This window comes from Arvicanthis niloticus, chromosome 6, assembly GCF_011762505.2.
Source record: "Arvicanthis niloticus isolate mArvNil1 chromosome 6, mArvNil1.pat.X, whole genome shotgun sequence".
Taxonomy (NCBI): Eukaryota; Metazoa; Chordata; class Mammalia; order Rodentia; family Muridae; genus Arvicanthis; species Arvicanthis niloticus.
Window position 1 is genome coordinate 15723118 of NC_047663.1, and position 21714 is coordinate 15744831.

The following is a 21714-nucleotide window of genomic DNA, read 5'->3' on the forward strand; positions in this document are numbered from 1 at the left end:
CAGCCAGATATACATAGAGAAACCCTGTCTCAGAAAACAAATAGTAATAATAATAATAACAACAACAACTCTCAACCCTACCTAGCTAAAGGCAGCTTGTTCAGGATGCTGTCTATACAGTAGCCCATAACTAGGGTGGAGACCACACAGTATGAACAGATCTGGGAGCCTAAAGAATTCATCAGTTTATTTCTGGCAGTCCTGGAAATCGAGCAGAGGACTTTATACATGCTAGGCGTGTGGTCCACTGCTGATCTACACCCCCAGTTTGAACATTGCAATGTTACAAATTGTTCTATGTGAAATAAATTTCTAGAAACAGAGTAGAAATGAAGCTTTAAAGCTCTCATTTTTTCTGTGACAGATAGACTTCAGCTACCATTTTCCAGGTGTTTTCCCCAGTGCTAAGACCGATGCTGCGGCTCCAGTGGACGTGTGCTTACACGCTACACTCAGAGCTCTAGGTTCACGCCTCAGCATCTCATGAGCCAAGTGTGGTGACCCCTGCCTGGGAGGCCACTCAGAGAGGGATGCAAGCCTGGGCTGAGTGGAACCCACTGCTAACAACCATGGGTTGAAGTAACTAACTGTCCTGCCCACCGCAGAAGTGGCTGGCCTGTGGCTGTTCATTTCCTGGTAAAAGGTCAAATCTTGGGAATGTCTCACTTTATGTTTTTTACTGGGTCTTTTCTGAGTTTCTCTATTTTACGTGTGTATGAAAATTCACGGTGAATAGTAGTATAATTTCATCTTTTCCCTGTTTATATTCGTGTTACCTTTCGGAGGACATAAACCCTAAAATCTTCATGAAGAAGCAAGCAGGGCATAGCCATCTCTGCCTTGAGAAGTTGGTATGTGTGGGAACCCCCAGTTAGTTACTCTATTTTAAAAACAACGACGACAAAAAAAAACCCAGGGTCTCATTCTATAGCCCTGGCTGGCCTACAACTTCTCCCACTGAACCCTAGCCCCTTCTTTATGTGGCGTTTTTTTTTTCTTTCTTTCTTTTTTTTTTTTTTTAGAAGTTCTTTGAAATTAGAGAACATTTGGATCCAAATGGGAAACAAACAAAATCCGTTGGTGGCTGCTAAGGATTCCGAGTCCAGAAATGAATCAGCTGTGCTCACTGGCCTAGCTTGCCTAGCGCTGGGACACCAGCTCTCGGGTTTTATTTTGTTCTCTCTTTTCCTGGTACTAGAGCTGAGCCCAGGGCTCACACATGGCAACTGAGTAGAATTATACCCTCTGCTCCTCTATAAGACAATTTTGTGAGTGTTGGGTTTTGTTTGTTTGGGGGGTGGTGCTGTTCATTTGTTTTAGACGGGGTCTTACTGTGTAGCCCCTGGAGGGCATGGAACTTGCCGTGTAGACCTGACTGGTCAACTGAGTGCAGGTGTTAAGATTATGTACCACCATGTCAAGCTATTTGTGTGTGTGTCCATGTGTTTGTATGTGTCTATGTATGTGTAGACAAGGTGTTAGTTTGTTCTTTATGTTTTTTTTTTTTTTTTTTTAAACTTCATTCAGAGGAGGACAGCCATTCCACACATATGTAGGTCAGAGAATAGCTTGATGGTGTAAGACCTCTCCTTTCACCATGTGAGTTTTAGGAATTGAACTCTGGTCATCAGGCTTGGTGGCAGATGCCTTTAGCTGCTGAGCCATCTCACTGGCCTTTTTCTTTTGAAATGTAGTGTTGGGGATTGTACCTAGAGCTCCATCGTGCATGCTAAGCAAGCATTCTATTAACTATGTCCCCAGCCAGGCAGGGTTTTACTTTGTAGATCAAGCCCTTGAGCTCACAGTAATAATCTTGCTACAGTCTCCTGAGTGCTACATTTACCTGTTTGAGCCATGTGTAGCTCCAACCTTATTACTCTGTTTAGGCTAACACAGCAAACACTACAGACGGGTAAGTAAAAAGAAACATATTGCTTCTCAGAAAGCCAGAAGTCCAAGATCAAGTGCTCGACAAATCTGGCTTCTGAGGTCACTCCTGGTCCTGGATGACTGGCCCTTTTCCTTTCCTTTCTTTCCTTTTTAAAGATAGGATCTAGTATACAGCCAGACTGGTCTCATCAAATTTACAGCAATCCCTATGCCTCAGCCACGTTTTCACATGGGATCTGTGTTTACAAGACAGGAACACAGACCTGTCAGATTTAGAATCCACGGTACCAGCCTCATTTTAATTTAATTTAATGGTGTCAGTAGAGGCCTATGGTCCACATAGTCACATTCAACAAGGCTGGAGGTTAGGATTTAACGTGTGGATCTAGTGAGGGGACAAAATTCAGCCCAGATGCCTTCCCTCAGTCAATCTGGCACAGTTAATGAGGATGTGACAAGGTGGTATAATCAGGATTCCTGGATGTCTTTCCTGGTTTGTCAATGAGGCAATTTAGACCATCATGTAACACACGTGATGGTCATGGCCTATGGATATTTTCCTCTCACTGGGTAAGAGTTGAACTTTTAGACCCTTACCTAAGCCATGGGCCGCTATGTTGGGCTGGCACAACTTCTCTATACCTATCTTAGTTAGAATTCATCACTGCAATGAGACACCATGACCATGGCAACTTGTGTGAAGGAAAACATTTCATTGGGGCTGACTTACGGTTCAGAAATTTAGTCCATTATCATCATGGCAGGAAGCATGGCTGCATGCAGGTAGACATGGTGCTGGGCAGGTAGCTGGGAGTGCTACATCTGGATCCATTGGCAGCAAGAAGAGAGAGTGAGCCGCTGGGCCTGGCTTGAGCATCAGAGACCTCAAAGCCCATCCCCAGTGACAAACCTACTCTAATGAACTCCCACTCACAGTGGGCCCTGAAAGCCATGCGACCTGCCGAGCTCTTTTGGAGTAAGAGTGAGGTCAAAACTTGTCCAAACCCCATTAATCTCATCCGGAGACCATCAGGAGCAGGACTGCTTCCTCCCTGCTCTGGGTCTGCATGTTCAGGCAGCATATATAGCCTTGTGATCCCACAACCTACTCCAGCGAGTTCTCGCCTCTAAGTGGTGCCACTTCCTAATGTCCTCTGTGGGCCATTCAAACCACTATGTACCTGATATCTTCCACCATCTCTGGTCTTGCAATTTCTCATAGCCACATGCATTTTGGGTTTAACACTCTGGCCAACTGCTAGGCTTGAGGTGTCACCCTATGTGTGGTGTGTAGCTTACTATCTCTTGAGTGAACAGGCCAGAGGAGCCCCTGTTTAAGTTTTTCTCATGTGTGCAGTATGCTTTGTGCTCACAGGGAGTCTCCTGCCTCAGTTTTCTACTGTGGGATTATAGGTGTGAGTTGGTTACTATGCTCAGCTTTAAATTTATCTAAAAATAAAATTGTCTCTAGATTACTTTTTTTTTAGGTATGTTTATTTTATGTGTAAGAGTGTAAGCCTTCATCTGTGCAAACCTGGCCTAGTGACGCACCTTTCAATCCTGTTCTTTAGGACACCGGTTCTCAACCTATGGATTGAGAGAGACCCCTTTGGAGGTCGAATATCAGATATCCTGCATATCAGATATTTACATTAAGATTCATAACAGTAGTAAAATTACAGTTATGAAATAATAACGGAAAAAACCAAGCAAACAAAAACGAAATAATAACGAAAGTAATTTTATGGTTGGGGAGTTACCACAGCCTGAAGAACTGTATGGAAGTTGCAGCGTTAGGAAAGATGACTATCACTGGCATAGGAGGTGGAGACAGGAAAACCAAAAATTCAGTTATCCTCAGCTGTATAATGAGCTAGAGGAAGTAATAGGCTATATCAAACTTTGCCGAAAAAAATAAATAAAATTGGCTTCAAGTCTTCCCCATCTGGCGACACCTCTGATGTGGGTCCTTTCCTTGTCTTCATCCTCCCCATCTTCATCCTCCCACCATTGGGCACAGCCTCTTGGGGAGGCAGAACATGGGGAGGTTAACTGCACTTATCCCATCCCGCTGCTGGGGGTTGGGGGCACGAGCTGTAGGGAACCGCCCAAGACATCGCTCCGGGGGTAGGAAAGCACAGTCTAAATGTGAAAAAGCCCGGAGCTGGTTCGGTCCTGGGGCAAGTGGGGGCTGAGGGGTTTTTCTGAATCTTGGACATCCAGGCGCCATGGGCAGGAGGAGCTGAGAACTGAGTCAGGGGCCCTCAGGCTGGGGACACTGTCTAGCCTGGGGTGGGGGCTGGATGTGGGAAGGGGAGCTCTGGCTTGTCCCAGCAGTGATTGTCCTTGGCTCAGTGGAGACAGGCTTGGTGGCAGTTGTGGTTGAGAGCACAGAGAGGCCTTCTATGGGAGAATTAAGCTGTGCTTTTATAGTAAGTAGAGTGTCTTCTTCATGGCTCCCCCTGGCAGATCTCGGTGAAAGAGAAGACAGTCTATGGTTCTAAAAAGTTTATTAAGGCAGGCGGATTTCTGAGTTCGAGGCCAGCCTGGTCTACAGAGTGAGTTCCAGGACAGCCAGGGCTACACAGAGAAACCCTGTCTCGAAAAACCAAAATAAATAAATAAATAAAATAAAAACAAAAAAAAGTTTATTAGTTGTTCATGGTGGAAAATGGATGCATAATGTACCATACCCACTTTTCAGGATGGACCTTTTACAGGGAGGAGTATCTGAGAAGGAAAGCTTATTGGCTAAGCCCTTCAGGCCTCTAGGTACCTCATAAACATGGAGAACTCTGTTTTGTGACCATAAGACATGTTTCTTTTCTGTGAGGAGTTGGCAAGTGTTCCAAGCCAGCCTCTGGCAGGGAGTGGGGAGTCACCTAAGTCTCATGTGTGTGCCCACCGAGTCTCCGGGTCTCAACCTGCTCTGCCTTACCAAACTTCCTGACATGGTTTTACGTCCCACACTCTGAGGCCACTAACTGACACACACCCGCTGGCCACAACATAGGGAGTTTTTTGTTTCCCCTCCACACATCTATTTCAGGTAATGACTGTCCTTTGAAAGTGTGTTCTTTTTGTCCCTACGGTGCCTTCGGCAACCACGGCAGACGTACACTATCTTTGAGCTCTATATACATTTTTGTTTGTGGTACTAGGGATTGAACCCAGGCCATTTTACATGCTAGGCAAGCTCCCAACCCCTGAAATACATCCCCAGCCCTCCCTCAACACATCTGCCTGTCTGTCTGTCTGTCTGTCTATTTTATCTATTTAAGATTTTAGAACTTCACTGGCTTGCCTAAAATACACTATGTAACCTAGGTTGGCCTTGAATTTGCTATAATCCCATCTCTCTTTCTCTCTCTCTCTCTCTCTCTCTCTCTCTCTCTCTCTCTCTCTCCCTTCCCTTCCTCCCTCATTTAATTCTTTCTTTCTTTCTTTCTTTCTTTCTTTCTTTCTTTCTTTCTTTCTTTCTTCCTTCCTTCCTTTCTTTCTTTCTTTTTTGTTTTGTTTTTCAAGACAGGGTTTCTCTGTGTAGCCCTGGCTGTCCTGGAACTCACTCTGTAGACCAGGCTGGCCTCGAACTCAGAAATCCGCCTGCCTCTGCCTCCCAAGTGCTGGGATTAAAGGTGTGTGCCACCACTGCCCAGCATGGCACACACTTTTAATCTCAACACTTGGAAAGAAGAGGCAGAGGATCTTGGAGTTCGTGGCCAGCCTGGTCTCCCAGTGGAGGTGGGGTGGAGGCAGGAAGGGGACAAAGAATGAAGAGAGAAGGAAAAGAAGAGGGAGGGAAAGAAGAAGGGGTAAAGGAGGAGGAAGAGACAGGGACAACTAGAACCTTGGGTGAACATTCCTAGGCATGTCTGACTTTAGGACAGAAAGTCACTGTTTATTAAGCAACTACTGTGTACCACACAGTGTTGGTGTTGCATGCTTTCTGGCCACTTTCCTATATACCTATCACAATAACTTAAGAAATAACTTCTTTCTTAAAAAGACTTATTTTGTGTGTGTGTGGTATATGTATGGTGTGTGTATATGTGTGTGGTATGTTTATATGTTGTGTGTGTGGTGTATATATGTGTATGGTATGGTGTGTGTATGTGGTGTATATGTATGTGTGTGCTGTGTATGTATGTGTGTGTGGTATGTGTATATGTGTAGGGCGTGTGGTATGTATATGTGTATAGTGTGGTGTGTGTGAGGGGGGTATGTGTGTGTGTTGTGTGTGTGAGGGGGTATGTGTGTGGTATGTGTGTATGAGGGGAGTACATGTGTTGTATGTGTGAGGGGGTATGTGTGTGGTGTGTGTGAGGGTGGTATGTGTGTGTTGTGTGTGTGTAAAGGGGGTATGTGTGTGTTGTGTGTGTGAGGGGGTATGTGTGTGGTGTGGTGTATATGTGGGTAGTGTGCGGTGTGTGCATGGGTCTGTGTCTCTGAACGATGCTGTTTCTGAGGTAACAGTGTCTGCCATCCTTCTGCTTTGCCTCAGCTTTCACCATCAACAGCATCCATATGGAAAGCCTGCCATCCTGGGAGGTGACGAATGGGCACACACTGACCCTGCAGTGCCTTGTGGATATCAGCACCACCTCGAAAATCAGGCCTCAGCACCTGGTGCTGTTTTATAAGGACGATGTGCTGGTGTACAACGTCTCCTCCAGGGAGCACACAGAGAGCTACGTCATTCCTCAGGCTCGGGTCTTCCACTCAGGGAAGTACAAATGCACCGTGATCCTGAACAACAAGGAAAAAACCACAATAGAGTACCCGGTGAAGGTGAATGGTGAGTCCAGGGGTTTGGATGACACAAGCAGAACAGCAAACTGGTGACGCTGGTCACGTTGGTGACGCTGGTCATGCCGCTCACGGTGACGGTAATGGTGATGGTGAAGCCAGTCACTCTGGTTTCCCTCTGTTAGCTCCACCTTTCCTGCTCACTACCTAGCATCCTGACTTGAAACTGTAGGCTTTAGAAACTCCGGCTGTGTGAGGGCAGGACTTCCTCCTTCGGAATGATGTCCCAGCCTTGGGAACACCCTTCCCCATCCTCCTTAAGTCATAGACTACACTTTATTCTCCCAACCCCCCCTCTGAAATACAGTCTCCCCACAGCCAAGGCTGGCTTCAGTCTTCTGCGAATGCGGTGGCCTTACAGACATGCGGCTCCACATCCTGCTACTGAGTTTCTTCTAGCACTTTCTCAACAGAGTTGATTTTTTTCCTGGGGCACCAGTCCTTACAGTGTTTATGCCCCTCTGTGACAGTGACAGACCACAGGCTATGCCACATGAGCCAGGCCTTGGTGGGGCACAGCTTTAATCCCAGCACTTTGGAGGCAGAGGCAGGTAGATCTCTGTGAATTCGAGATGGCCTGGTCTACGGAGTGAGTTCTAAGATAACCAGGCTACACAGAGAAACCCTGTCTGGAAAACCAGAACAAAACCCACTAGACTGCAGTCTCTCTGTGCTGAGTCTGGGCAAGTCTGATAGCCATACTAAACTTCAGGGGCCACAGAGGTACCTGGGAGGTTAAAATTACTGCTGTCAAGCCTGAGCAGCATTCAATCCCCTGAACCCTTGTAGTAGAAGAAGAGGACTAACTCCCATAGCCTCCCATAACCTCCACACTTACACCATTAGCACTCTTGGGACCACACACAACACCAGACAAATAATAAGTAAAACATAACGAGAACATTAAATTCTGGAATCCTCATGAATGAAGTGGAGGTAACAGGTAATCAATCAGTAGGGGACTTAAGCATAGTTCCCGGCCCATTGGTGTACAGCTGCATGAGGTACAGTCTTTAGTCAATAGTGAACAACACAGACCATAGTGGGCCCATGAGGTAACCCACTAGGTTTCCTAGTGATGCTGTGCCATCTTAGTCTGGGCAAATTTAGTCTCTTCCTGGGATGACGCTACCTCAGAGAGCACTTCCCAGGCTGTATCTTAGTTGTAGTGAAACATCTGTTTTTCCCCAACATCTGTCTGTTCTTTTGGGCTATAAACATATATACCTTTAATCCCAGCACTCGGGAGGCAGAAGCAGGTGGATCTTTGTGAGTCTGAGGCAAGCCTAATCTACAAAGCAAGTTCCAGTACAGCCAGGGCTACACAGAGAAACCCTGTCTCAAAACAAAGGCAACAACAACAACTGGTTGAGGTAGGCATTCAATAAATTACAACAGAGGCCAGGGATAGCTCAATCTGTAAAAAGCCTTCCACTCAAACAAAAGACATGAGCATGCAGATTCCCAGTACTCATGGCCTGGGATGTGTCTGTAATCCTACAACTGAGGGGTGTGGACAGACAGGAAGCTCCCTAAGGTTTGCTGGCCATTCAGCCTAGTTGAATTAGTAAGATTCAAGTTCAGGCCGGGCGGTGGTGGCACACACCTTTAATCCCAGCACTTGGGAGGCAGAGGCAGGTGGATTTCTGAGTTCAAGGCCAGCCTGGTCTGCAGAGTGAGTTCCAGGACAGCCAGAGCTACACAGAGAAACCCTGTCAAAAAAAAAAAAAAAAAGAAAAGAAAAGAAAAAAAAAAAAAGATTCAAGTTCAGTGAGAGATCCATCTCAAATAGCAAGGTGAGGTGGAGAGATGCCCAATATTGGCCTGTGGCCTCCACATAGACACACACACACACACACACACACACACACACACACACACACAGACAATGAAAGCATCAGCTGAAGTAACATTATTAAATACTGACTTTTTTTTTCTGAGACAAGGTCTCACTATGTAGCCCTGGCTGGCCTGGAACTCACTATGTAGACCAGGCTGGCCTTGAACTCAGAGAGATCTGCCTGTTTCTGCTTCCTAACAACAAGGATGAAAGGTATACATCACCACACCTGGGTTTTTCCTTTTTTAAACTGTACCGGTTGGGAATCCAGTTGTGCCACCTTCCAAAGGGGATTGTAACCCATTGAAAACACCATTGTATTATATTTTAAGACTGTATGCTACAGTGCCAGGCTCGTAGATGCCCAGTGATCACCTGAGGTAGGTAGGGCTGAATCTTTGGGAAATAAAGGTCCATGATACCTATCGGCCACAGCGACAGATAAGGGAGATGGGCCATTATGAGGAACTGATCCTAACTGAACTTTCTCATTCTCCAAAGGAGTACCCATGCCTCAGGTGACACTGGACAAGAAGGAGGTGACAGAAGGCGGGATCGTGACAGTCAATTGTTCCATGCAAGAAGAAAAGCCACCACTATATTTTAAAATTGAAAAGCTAGAACTGGAGACAAAGCTTATCAAGCGAACGAGAGAGAAGATCTCCAACCAGAATTTTGTGCTCATGGAATTTCCCATTGAGGAGCAAGACCAAGTGGTAGTGTTTCGTTGCCAAGCTGGGGTCCTGTTCGGAGCTGAAGTGGTGCGCTCAGAATTCACCAGGAGTGAATACGTCACCGTACAGGGTCAGAATCCTACCCTCTGTACCATCCTTTGTGGTGACAGGTTGCATGTAGCAAAAAGGAGCCCAGAAATTGGAGAAGCTGTACCTCCTTTGGGGGTGCCTGCTCTCATAATTATAAGCTTGGTAGCACAGACTGTAATCCCAGCCCTGGTGAGGTACAGGCAGGGGGTCAGGAGGGTTCAAGACTATCCTCAGCTATGAGACTCTTTCTCCCATGAGCCAAACAAAGAAATAACATTAACTAAAAAGATAAGTAGGGGGTGGGAATGGCAGCTGGGTGTGATGGTGCAGGCCTGCAATCCCACCTACTCAAGTTGCTGAGGCAGGAGGATTGAAAGTTCAAGGGCAGTCTGGGCAATTGAATGAGACCACCTCTCAAAGTAAAAATGAAAGAGAGGACTAGAGATACAAACATGTGGTGGGATGTTGACCAGCATTTGGGAAAAACCTAAATCCTCCCCAGTGGGGGAGGGGCCACAAGGAAGAGGAGCCGAAAGAGCTAGGGAGATAGTTCAGAACATAAAGTGAGTTTGATGCCCCAAACCCATGTTAAGCCGGGTATGGTAGTGCACGTTTGTAATCCCAGCCCTAGAGAGCCAGAGCAAGAGCCAGACCAGACAGATTCCTGATATTCACTGGCTACTCAGCCTCAGCCCCAAGCCAATGAGAGAGTCGGTCTCATAAAAAAACAGGGCAAATGGGGCTAGAGAGATGGCTCGGTGGTCAGCATACTTGCTGTTCTTCCTGCCTTTACACACATGCGCCGGAACACGGCACCCCCATACACACAGGGTTCCTCCCACCCAGATAACAGAGTAGAAATGTGCCCAGTTTTGAACTTGAGTCCAACTGGCTTGTCATCTTTCTCGTAGCGTCCTTCTCCACTCCCAAGTTTCAAGTTGAGCCTCCTGAGATGATCATAGAAGGAGACCAGCTCCACATTAAGTGTATAGTTCAAGTGACACACCTGGTCCAGGAATTTCCAGAAATTATAATCCAAAAGGACAAGGCGATTGTAGCTACATCCAAACAAGGCAGTGAAGCTGTCTACTCAGTCATGGCCATGGTAGAGCACAGTGGACACTATACCTGCAAAGTGGAATCAAACCGCATCTCCAAGACCAGTAGCATCATGGTCAACATAACAGGTAGGAACGCTGAGGGGCTGGCAGGTGGCCGGCCGGTGCTCAAGACGCAATTGTGGCTAGGCATAGTTCCACATGTCTATAATGCCAGCATTTGGGGGGCTGAGGTAAGAGGCTCACGAGTTCAAGGCCAGCCTGCGCTATCTAGTGAGACCCTGGCCAATCAGCATGATGCCTTTTCTATTCCAGGTTGTCTTGGGTGTATTCATGCTGGGTGCTGGGGCTTGTGGGAAAGATTCAGTGTATAGCAGTTGACTGTATTGGCTAAATGTTCAGGTGCTCACCACTTCTGTGCCCTTGGCTGAACCCTTGAACCTGCCCCAACTGTGTGAGATACAATGAGGATGTGATGGTAGTCCCCTTATAGGACTGTCACATGTCCATTTAAATGAGATAGTTGTGGGGACCGTCACAATGTTTAAATGATAGCTGTGGTCTGCATTCAGAAAGTGAGCCTTGGCTAATACCTCTGTAGGTGTCTATCTTTCCTCTATGCCAAACTCTTTGTTATGACTGCTTTACATTTTTTTAAATTTTATTTTATATGTGTGTGGATGTTTTGCCTGTGTGTATGTCTGTGCACCACTTCTAGGCTTGGTGTCCATGAAGGCCAGAATAGGGTATAGGCTGTCCTAGAACTGGAGTTACAGTTGGAAGTCACCATATTGGTGCTGGGAATTGAACCTGGGTCCTCTGTAAGAGTAGCCAGTGCTCTTAAGTGCTGAGCCCAAATTCTTTTTCTAAAAGGTGTTGGGGTCCAGGAGTCACCCCATAAACCACACAAACACTGATCTCAGACAGGGCTATATTGAACACATACCCTAAGACTGATCAATCAGGGCTGTAGTTCAGAATCTGGGGACTGAGGCTACGACCCTGAACATTTTTTTTTCTATGTCAGTTTATAAAGGCTAAAACGGCAAAAACCACACTGAGCTCATATGCAGGTGCTGGCAGTGCTGTCCGGTGGTCAGCCCTGACTCAAGCCAGTTAGGACATAACGGTTCATAATGACCTTTAATTTGATGCGCCTTACGTGACACTTATGGTTGTGGAATTTTTGAAGGTCAACCAACATCATAACATACAGAATATAGCAGGGTATGTGGTCAGCATGACCCTGCTCTGAATAATCTTTCTGCATCAGTGGTTGGCAGGCGTATTACAGCAACAATGGGCAATAAATAACCAACAGGCATGGATCAAAATAGCTTCAGCTATGGTTGGGGGATAGGTTTCAATAAAAGGTTCTCTCTCTCTCTCTCTCTCTCTCTCTCTCTCTCTCTCTCTCTCTCTCTCTGTTTTTCAAGACAGGGTTTTTCTGTCTTTAAAAACCTGTCTTGGTCGTCCTGGAACTCCCATTGTAGACCAGGCTGGACTTAAACTCACAGAAATCTACCTGTCTCTCTGTCTCCTGAGTGCTCGGATTAAACGCATGTGCCACCATAGCCAACCTGTAAAAGATTTTAACAGGTATGGTGACACACACCTGTTCCACATGTCTATAATACCAGTACTTGGGAGGCAGAAGCAGGTAGATCTCTATGAGTTCGAGGCCAGCCTGGTCTACATAGTGAGTTCCAGGCCAGCCAAAGCTACGTAGTAAGACCCTGTCTCAAAAACAACAACAACAACAACAGCAACAACAACAACAAAAAAAATCAAACAAAAAGATTTTGAAAAAAGAATTTATGAGGCAGGCGGATTTCTGAGTTCGAGGCCAGCCTGGTCTACAGAGTGAGTTCCAGGACAGCCAGGGCTACACAGAGAAACCCTGTCTCGGAAAAAAACAAAAAACAAAAATAAACAAGAATTTACGTATGTCTGTATGCATTTATATGTGCCATGTGTGTGCATGTGAAGCTAAGATCAGAGGATGTCAGAGCTCTTGGAACTGGAGTCACAGGTGCTTGTGAGCTGTCTGCTGTAGGAACCTAATTAGGTCCTTTGTAAGAGCAGTAAGCACTCTTAACTATCGAGCTATCTCTCCACCTTCCTCCGGTATTTTTTTTTTTTTAAACAATTTTATCTTTCAGATTTTGTTGTTGTTGTTCAGGGCTTTTCTTTCTTTCTCTCTCTCTCTCTCTCTCTCTCTCTCTCTCTCTCTCTCTCTCTCTCTCTTTCTTTCTTTCTTTTTTAAAGAATTGTTTATTTTATGTGTATGAGTACACCGTAGCTGTCTTCAGACACACCAGAAGAGGGCATCAGATCCCATTACAGATGGTTGTGAGCCACCATGTGGTTGCTGGGAATTGAACTCAGGACCTCTGAAAGAGCAGTCAGTGCTCTTAACCGCTGAGCCATCTCTCCAGTCCCCTCCATTATTTTTAAAGACAAGATCTCATGTAGCTGAGGCTGGCCTTTCACTTAGTGGAATTTGGCCTTGAACTCTTGACCCTGCTGCCTCTATGCAAGTACTAGGACTCCAGGTGTGCTCCACCATAGCAGGCACTGCCCAGTACTCCTTCTAACCCCTGTGCCTGGCTGGATCTCTCTAAAATACTTACCACTTAAAAGAATACTGTTTATTCTATTGAGCAGAGTAACTCTATGTTCTTAACTTGCACTATGGTTAGAGGAGGATTGGCTGAACCTTGTGTTACAATGTTTCTAAGAGCAGAGTCGGCTCTGCTCTCCCATTGGAAGTCTCCGTTCAGACAAACATTCATCCGTTCATTTAGTAGTTTCCTCCACACCCCCAAGTGTCAAGCTATGAACATGCGGTCACAGCCACCACCACCCCCCCAGGCTTATAACAGGTAGGCAGGTTGCCAACTCGACAGTTAGGGGGTTAGCACACTATATCAGATCCTCCTGGTGTAGGGTGTGACCTCATGTTTTATTTATTTATTTATTTATTTATTTATTTATTTATTTATAATTTTTGAGACACTCTCATACATTCTCATAATGTAGCCTTAGAACTCCCCTATGTAGACCAGGCTGGTCCCTATATAGAACTCAGAGAGATCTGCCTCCTGAATGCTGGGATCAAAGGCATGCCCCATCATGCCCAGCGTTCATTGTACATTATTGATAATGACAAACATTTAGAGTGCTCTTGATAAGGTATATATTTTCTTTTTAGAGAAGAAAGCCATCATATATATATATATATATATATATATATATATATATATATATATGTGTGTGTGTGTGTGTGTGTGTGTGTGTGTGTATGTGTGTGTGTGTATGTATATGTATGTATATATGTATGTATATATATACATATATGTGTGTGTGTGTGTGTGTAGTGTGTGTGTGTGAGAGAGAGAGAGAGAGAGACACACACACACACACACACATATGACACATTCTTCTGTATACTGGACTGCTTACTAAGAATTGAGGGCTTCAGATACAAGCAAGACTGTCAATGGTGGTTTCTTCTAGCCATAATGAACTTGCAAATATTGTCTAATATACTTTCTCTAGGCAACCACCTAGAACAACTTCCTTCCAGGGACTGTTCCCTTAATCTTCCCAGGGTAAAGTTCAGCTTCCTGTCTGTGGGCTCTGCTGCAAATGGTATTCCTGAATTGAGCATTAGATATAAGTTCCTTGAAGTCAGATTGTCTCATAGGCAGTTATCTTCCCATAGCCCAGCAAAGGGTCTTCCCTACAGTAAATACTTGTGGAAGCCAGGCATAGTGGTACACACCTGTAGTCCCAACACCTGGGAGGTGGTGATAGGAGGAGCAAAAGTTCAAGGCCATCCCTGGCTACATAGTTAGTTCAAGGGCAACCTAGGCTACTTGAGACCCAGTCTCAAATGAATAGATGGATGAGTGAATCCTCATAGGATGAAATGCAGGAAGAACCTGCAGTGAGATCTCAGGTTCAGAGGGAGTCCTGGCTCTTTAAAGTCATGCCGTCAGGTATATGAGAAGCAGAGGAAGACTTTTTGCAGGCTCCTAAGGGTTGATTCTGCTGAAAGTAACTGGGCCACAAGTGCCTCCAGCGGAGGACTGAGGTGGTACCCAGACACACCTCCCTCCCTTCCCACTTGATGTTCCTCAGAGCTGTTTCCCAAGCCGAAGCTAGAATTCTCCTCCAGTCACCTGGACCAGGGAAAAATGTTGGACCTGTTCTGCTCCGTACTGGGCACACCTGTATCCAACTTCACCATCCAGAAGGAAGAGACGGTGTTGTCGCAGTATCAGAATTTCAGCAAGATCGCTGAGGAGAGGGACAGCGGGCTGTACAGCTGTACCGCAGGCGTTGGCAAAGTGTTCAAGAGAAGCGACTTGGTACAGATCCAGGTGTGCGGTGAGTACGTTCTCAGCTGCTCAGATATACAAAGCCTGAGTAGGAACAGGGATGTGATGGTCAGCTGTCCCCAATGGTCAGCTGTCCCCAGTGCAGTGCAGTTGCAAAGGCTGATGGGATTCAGACAGGTTGAGAACTCCAGGGAGGGCCAGGAAAATGGCATATTGAGTAACGGTGCTTGCTGCCTACTCAGACAAACTGAGTTCCGTCCCTGTGATCCACATGGTGGAAGCAAAGAAACAACTCCTACAAGCTGTCCTCTGACCTCCGTATTTAATCTGTATATGTGTGTGTACATAGAATGCACAGATTTCTGTGTATATCTAAGACCTGTTTAGGAGGCATGTGGTACATACCGATAATCCTGATACCCAGGAAGATGAGACAGGGATTGCTGTGAGCTCAAGACCAGCCTGGGATGCATAGCAAGAGCCTGTCTCAATCCTCCTGGGTTACATAGTTACATAGCAAGGGCCTTTCTCAATCCTCCCCGACTCCCAACATTAAAAAAAAAGAGAGAGAGATTAAAAAAGAAGATTCTAGTTGGGTGTTGGTGGTGCATGCCATTAATCCCATCGGTGAGGCTGGAGAATTGCAGTAAGCTCAAGTCCAACCTGGGTTACAAGGCAGGGTCCTGTCTCAAAAAACAAACACCCAAGGGGTCTAAAGAGTTTGCCCTGCCCGGTGGTTACGGTTACTTGCTGCTCTTGCAGAGGACCTGGGTTTGGTTCCCAGCACCCACGTCATGCACACCTGGATGGTGGACTTACAGGCAGGCATGTACCACCATCCCTGGATCTTATGCCTCTTTTCTCCCTCCGTTACTTCCTCTTCTTCTCCACAATCTCCCAGAGTTCCTCCTAGTTCCCTCCTCCTTCTGAGACAGGACAGGGCTACACTATGTAGCTCAAGCTAGCCTCAAACTTGCTTTCCTGCCTGCCTTCTCAGGTGTGGAATTGCAAGTGTGCTCTACTACACCCAGAGATTATATCGTTACTCTGCTTATAAAAATTAGATATTTTAAGCTGGGCTGTAATGGTACACTCCTTTAATCCAAGCACTCAGGTGGCAGAGGCAAACAGATCTCTGTGAGTTCGAGGCCAGCCTGGTCTCCAGGATGTTGAGGGTTATACGAAGAAACCCTGTCCAAAAAAAACAAAAGTTAGATTTAAACAGCATATATTTTTGCTGTTTTGACATAGGATCTCACTATGTAGCCCTGGCTGGCCTCAAACTCACAAACTTCTTCCTGCCTCCACTTTCCTTGTGCTGGGAATTGAACTCAAGACTTTACACATGCTAGGCAAGTGCTCCACCACTGGGCTACATCCCCATCTGTTTACAGCAGTTCATTTTCTCCCTTGTTATCACATGCACACACACAGAGACAAGCACTACCTGACCTGACCTGGGCAGTCCTAGAGGAGCCCCTTAAGATGGATAGGGAAGGCAGGCAGGCTTTGGAAATCATGATCTCCCATGGGGAAAACCATGGAAAACCAGAAGGAAGGTCCTAGGCTGGGTTGTTGCTTCTGCTTTATCTGGGTTTTCCCTGTTGTTCCAGAAATGCTCTCGAAGCCCAGGATTTTTCACGATGCCAAGTCTGAGATCATAAAAGGACAAGCCGTGGGCATCAGCTGCCAGTCAGCAAATGGGACTGCACCCATCACTTATCACCTTATGAAAGCAAAGAGCAACTTCCAGACTCTCCAGATGAAATCCAATGATCCAGCAACATTCACAGATAAGCCCACCAGAGACATGGAATACCAGTGCATAGCAGATAATTGCCATTCCCATCCCGAGGTGCACAGCGATATCCTGAGGGTCAAGGTGATAGGTAAGGAGCTGTGTGGTGAGAAGCAAAGGTGGGGCTCAAGGTTAGGGGTTGTGGGGATCACAGGATGCTACCTGTGCGTCCAATAGCAGATAAGTATAAAGCAAGCCCAAGCCCCAGACAGTGGGTCTGGGAAATGCTGGGGGCTTCTTGCTGTGGCCGTTATAACCCCCTTTTATCTTCCATGTAAGTGACAGTTGAAGCCCTAAAAAGGGAAGATGGCTGGACTTAAGGAACTGCTGGTATTGTGTAGTTGGGCTTCTTTGGTTTGGGGGCCTTTTCAGGTGAAGAGAGAGCCGCCCCCAAGAACTGCAGGCCAGGACTCGTTCCTGCTGTTGGCCTTAGTGGAACATCTGAGTCACACATGGCATCTGCAGCAGGCGTTGCTCCACACCATGGCCTCATGGAAATCGCTGACATTAGCCTGGGATGCTCACTATGGTCTTGGGTTGGATAGCTTTTCCTTGAGCATCTCTGACTTGTGCCCTTGGGTGGCCCCCACTACTCTGAATCCTGCTATAAGACTCACAATCTGCCTTCTCTTCTCTTCCTTTGGCAACTTTTGTTTAACAACTCTGTGTTATCAACACGCAATTTATAGGGGTTGAAGAGATGGCTCTGTGGTTAAGAGCACTGGCTACTGTTTCAGAGGTCCTGGGTTCAATTTCCAGCATACACATGGCAGCTCACAAATGTTCCTAGGGACTTGATGCCCTCATACAGACATACCTGCAGGCAAAAGACTAATGCACATAAAAATGAATCATTAACATGCAGTTTATAATCTTGTACTGTGTACCCATGCTGGGGTACCATAGGGTAGGGGGATCTGGTGGAAGTGGTGAATCACAGCACTTGGAAAGCAGAGGCATGTGGGTCAAGAGTTCAAGGTTATCCTTAGCTACATAGTGAGATCAAGGCCACCTGAGGTTACATAAGACCTAAATCTTGGTGGACACGGGAGGGAGGAGGGGCATGATAAGAACAGGTCTGGGAGGATGAACCTGGTTGCTATGCATCCAGGCTGTTGTTGAAGAATGAAGACTTCAGATCTCCAGGTGTTAAAATGTAAGTGCATTTGGGCAGTGGTGGCGCACGCCTTTAATCCCAGAGCTCAGGAGGCAGAGGCAGGCGGATCTCTGAGTTCAAGGCCAGCCTGGTCTGCAGAGTGAGTTCCAGGGCAGCCACGACACAGAAAACTTGTCTCGGGGAAAAAAAAAAAAAAAAAGCACACAGGAGAGGAGGAGGAGGTAGAAGAAGAAGAGGAGGGGGAGGAGAAGGAGAAGTAGTAAATAAATAAATGCCCATGAGGAAGAGGGAGCCTGAGTTTAAATTGGGCCAGTGTTAGTGACTAGCATTTACTGAGACCGTCTCATGTGTCCAGCCCTGGGTGAAACATTGTTGTAAATTATCCCTAGTAATATTTAAAATAGCACACGAGACTCATCATAGTTTACCATTCATCTTGCAGTGAACTTAGAACTTAGAGCTAATGCATGGTTGGTAGGGCTGGGATTTGAACCCAGGTAGTGTGGCTCCTGAGACCCATTCAGCACTAACCTCTTGTGCTTCCCAGTGGGAGAGGTGGTCAGGTCTGGCAGTGTGCTCAGGCTGTCTGCCCCTGTGTGGGACCACTGCCATCCCAGGCCTGATGCTCAGCTTCCTTCAAGATCGGACCGCCCTGTGTGCTCAGAGAGGTGACTCATGTCTGTCTGCTGGACAGTCCACTGTCGCTAGCAGGGAAGGTAGCCTGGAATGGTGACGTAGAACCAGAACTTGAATGGTTAAGAATGTCGCTGACGAAAGGTGGCACAGTGGGGGCACAGTGGATTTGTCTCTCTGAGCTTCCACGTGAGAAGGGAGCCGTGAGGTTCCAGGAAGCTGTCTGGACAGGAAACTTCTGTTTAGGTTTCAATGCTCAGAAATAAAAGCTGAGGATAGTAAAGTCTCTACAGTGGACGTGGAGGAGCTGGTGAGATGGCTCGGCAGGCAGAGAGGTGCCTGCTCGGCCTAACGACCTGAGTTCAATCCCCTGGACCCTACTTGGTGGAAGGACAGATTCCCAAAAACTGTTCTGGGACTTCCATGTACACACCTGTGCACAGAATAGATAAATCAAAATTTCATTTTTAATAAAAGAGTTGGAGTTGGAAGAGAAAACCCAAATCCATATTTCACTGCCAAAATAAGTAGTGAAGAAGAAGGCAGCAGCAAGGGAGGAGAATCAGCTTCAGAGACAGCACAGAGAGTGAAGCCATGGCAACAGGGGTGGGGCTGGGTGATGCTCAGGCTAGAGGAAGGCGAGACTGGAAAACTGTGTTAAGAATGCATGACCTCGCACTGGAGAGATGGCTCAGCCATTAAAGGCTAGGCTTACAACCAAAAATATAAGAATGAATGACCTCTTTCACCAAATTTCCTCTTTAGGACCATGGTCTGAGGATCAAGGAACTTTTCCAGCTTCTTTGAAACTAGAAATAGCAATGCAGTTTTAAAAGCAGATGGGTATCTTCGGAGGGTGGTACATACCTGTAATCCCAGGATTTTGGAGGCTAACATCTGGAGTTCATGGCCAGCTCTATGAGACCCTGTCTCAAAACAAAACAAAGTAAGGGCAGAGCATGGTTGTGCAAGCCTTTAATCCCAGCACTTAAGAGGCAGAGGCAGGCGGATCTCTGTGAGTTTGAGGCCAGTTAGAGTTACACAGTGAGACCTTGCCTCACAATACGTAAATGAACAATGACAACAACAGACATGTACAATAACAAAACCGGGTGGTTGGAAGGCGAACCTGAGGGAGAACAAGGAAATGGGAGAAGAGGCTTTAAAAAGCACACAGAAAGAAGAAAAAAAACAGGGGTAAGCGCCACACACCTTTTACAATTCTTATTTATTTATCTGACGTGTGTTAATGTTTTCCCTGCATGTATATCTCCGTGAGGGTGTCCGATCCTCTGGAACTGGAGTTACAAACAGTTGTGAACAGCCATGTGTGTGCTGGGAATTGAACCTCGGTGGGGTCCTCTGGAAGAGCAGCCACAACCATTGGGGCATCTCTCCAGCCCATGTGCCATGCAACACTGTAAGCAGAAAGGCAGAGAGAGATCATTCAAACACACACACACACACACACACACACACACACACACACACACATCTACCTGCATAAATACGTACATGTGCACGTGTACTCAAAACTCCAAGAGAGAGCACAAGTTAATCTTGTCATTCTGTTGAGTGGCCAGTCATGCTCAAGGTGAGGGGATGATGTGTGTCCTTAGCATTTTGTGCTTTATCAGTGAATGGGGACAGCAGGTGTCTGTTACTGTCCTTCTGGTCTAATCAGTGGAAGTGGAGAGAAGAGGATTGGAATCCTGGCTGGAAGAGAAGCTGACAAGAAGTGACCATTCTATGTCCCTTCTCTATTTAGCTCCCTCCTCTCCCTCTTGGGTTCTTTGTGACTGGGTCTCTGTGTTGCATTCTGGCTTGGAACATGAGATCCTTCTGCATTCGTCTCCCAAATGCTGGGATTCTGGGTGTGCACCTCTTACTTGCTTCGCTCCCCTCTGCCCCCGGCTAATCCTTGGCCTGCTTTCCAGCCCCGGTGGATGAAGTTATGATTTCCATCCTGTCGAGTAACGAGGTACAGTCTGGAAGTGAGATGGTGCTTCGGTGCTCCGTGAAAGAGGGGACTGGCCCAATCACGTTTCAGTTTTACAAAGAAAAGGAGAACAGACCTTTCCACGAAGACACCGTGAATGACACCCAAGCGTTTTGGTTCAATAAACAAGCTAGCAAGGAACAGGAAGGACAGTACTATTGCACAGCCTCCAACAGAGCCAGCCTCATGAGGACCAGTCAGAGAAGCAGCACTCTAACCATCAGAGGTGAGTCCAGGCCCCACCAGGGCATCAGTACGGGGGCTTCCAAGGGACAGAAAGCATGCATTCCTTGTGAAAGGGAGAGGAGTGGAGACTAGCTCATCTGAGAGAGATAAGAAATCATTGTCTGATTAGTTATAATTGGCAGAAACCCACTCATGCTAACTTGAGCAGAAAAGGAGATGATTATACATAAAGAACTGAAGATATTGTATCCAGTCCCAATTCTAAGTATCTGATAGGGAGATATCAGTTGACTCATATTGTGAGTTAAATGTCTCTTCGTGAGTGACCTGTACCCAAACACAGACGTGTTGATAGGGACCTAGCCATGTGCTTGACTGGGAGAGTCCTGCAGAGATGGAGAAGGGTGGAAAGGCCACCCCAAATGGAGCAACACCTCAGCAAAATTGGCTTGGTACCTCCCTGAAGACTGTAGTTGACCTTTGGCTTCTAGCAGAAGCCACCATCTCATCAGGCACAGGCTGAGTACAGAAGCCCTCATAGGCAGCTGCCAAAGCAAGATGCCATTTACATGGACTGCAAAATGGGGTCTGAATTGCTGCTTAAATCTGCTGTTACTTCTTGCTGGTAGGAGAAAAACATGTGCTTCCTTTTTTTTTTTTTTTCTTTTTTTCTTTTTTCTTTTTTTTCCTCACCGACTTCCAGTCTTTCTTGCCCCATGGAAGAAAGGGCTCATTGCGGTAGTTGTCATTGGAGTGGTCATCGCCGCCTTGATAGTTGCAGCCAAATGCTACTTTTTGAGGAAAGCCAAGGGTGAGTGTCTATCTGCAGCTTGCTCTTCCGGGGAACTGGCTGTGTCTGTGAGGCATCCTGGAGGAGGCTGAAGGAGCACCATGTATTCTCCTTACGGGATGTCAGCTTGGTAACTCAAGGTCCTGGCTTTGGTGGATGCAAAGCTTTTGCTCTCATGAACACAGGGTACTTGTCTAGTTGGGCAAGCCAACTGGGTAGATCCGGGTGATATTTTACCTGGTCTAGTCAGAGGAAGCTATTTCTTGGTGTGCGTCCTGTGTGGGGCCCACCCACGCACACCTGCACATGCCGTGTGGGGCACAGGCACACACTGTGTGCCTCCCAGATAATCTTCCAGTTGTGCCATGATCTTGTATTATGTACCATATACATTTGTGGGAATAGGGTCTAGCCTAGGCTCAAGCAAAATGGTGCTGCTGTCTAGGCTGGGAGGAACAGATGGGATGGGATCTTTTGTCTTTTTCAA

General features: G+C 46.5%; 1 protein-coding gene across 4 annotated transcripts in view; it reads left to right on the plus strand.

Moving 5' to 3' along the window:
- Pecam1 (platelet and endothelial cell adhesion molecule 1) overlaps window positions 1-21714 on the plus strand; it is a 60257-nt gene that overhangs the window by 10711 nt on the left and 27832 nt on the right. For 3 of the 4 annotated variants that reach the window (XM_076935597.1, XM_034507808.2, XM_034507807.2), the window contains exons 3-9: window positions 6392-6685; window positions 9038-9340; window positions 10212-10487; window positions 14505-14753; window positions 16318-16593; window positions 20190-20477; window positions 21141-21248. In XM_076935597.1, the coding sequence (XP_076791712.1) occupies window positions 6392-6685; window positions 9038-9340; window positions 10212-10487; window positions 14505-14753; window positions 16318-16593; window positions 20190-20477; window positions 21141-21248 (1794 nt within the window). The remainder of the gene's footprint in view (window positions 1-6391; window positions 6686-9037; window positions 9341-10211; window positions 10488-14504; window positions 14754-16317; window positions 16594-20189; window positions 20478-21140; window positions 21249-21714) is intronic. The other variant, XM_076935598.1, reaches the window with a different exon arrangement.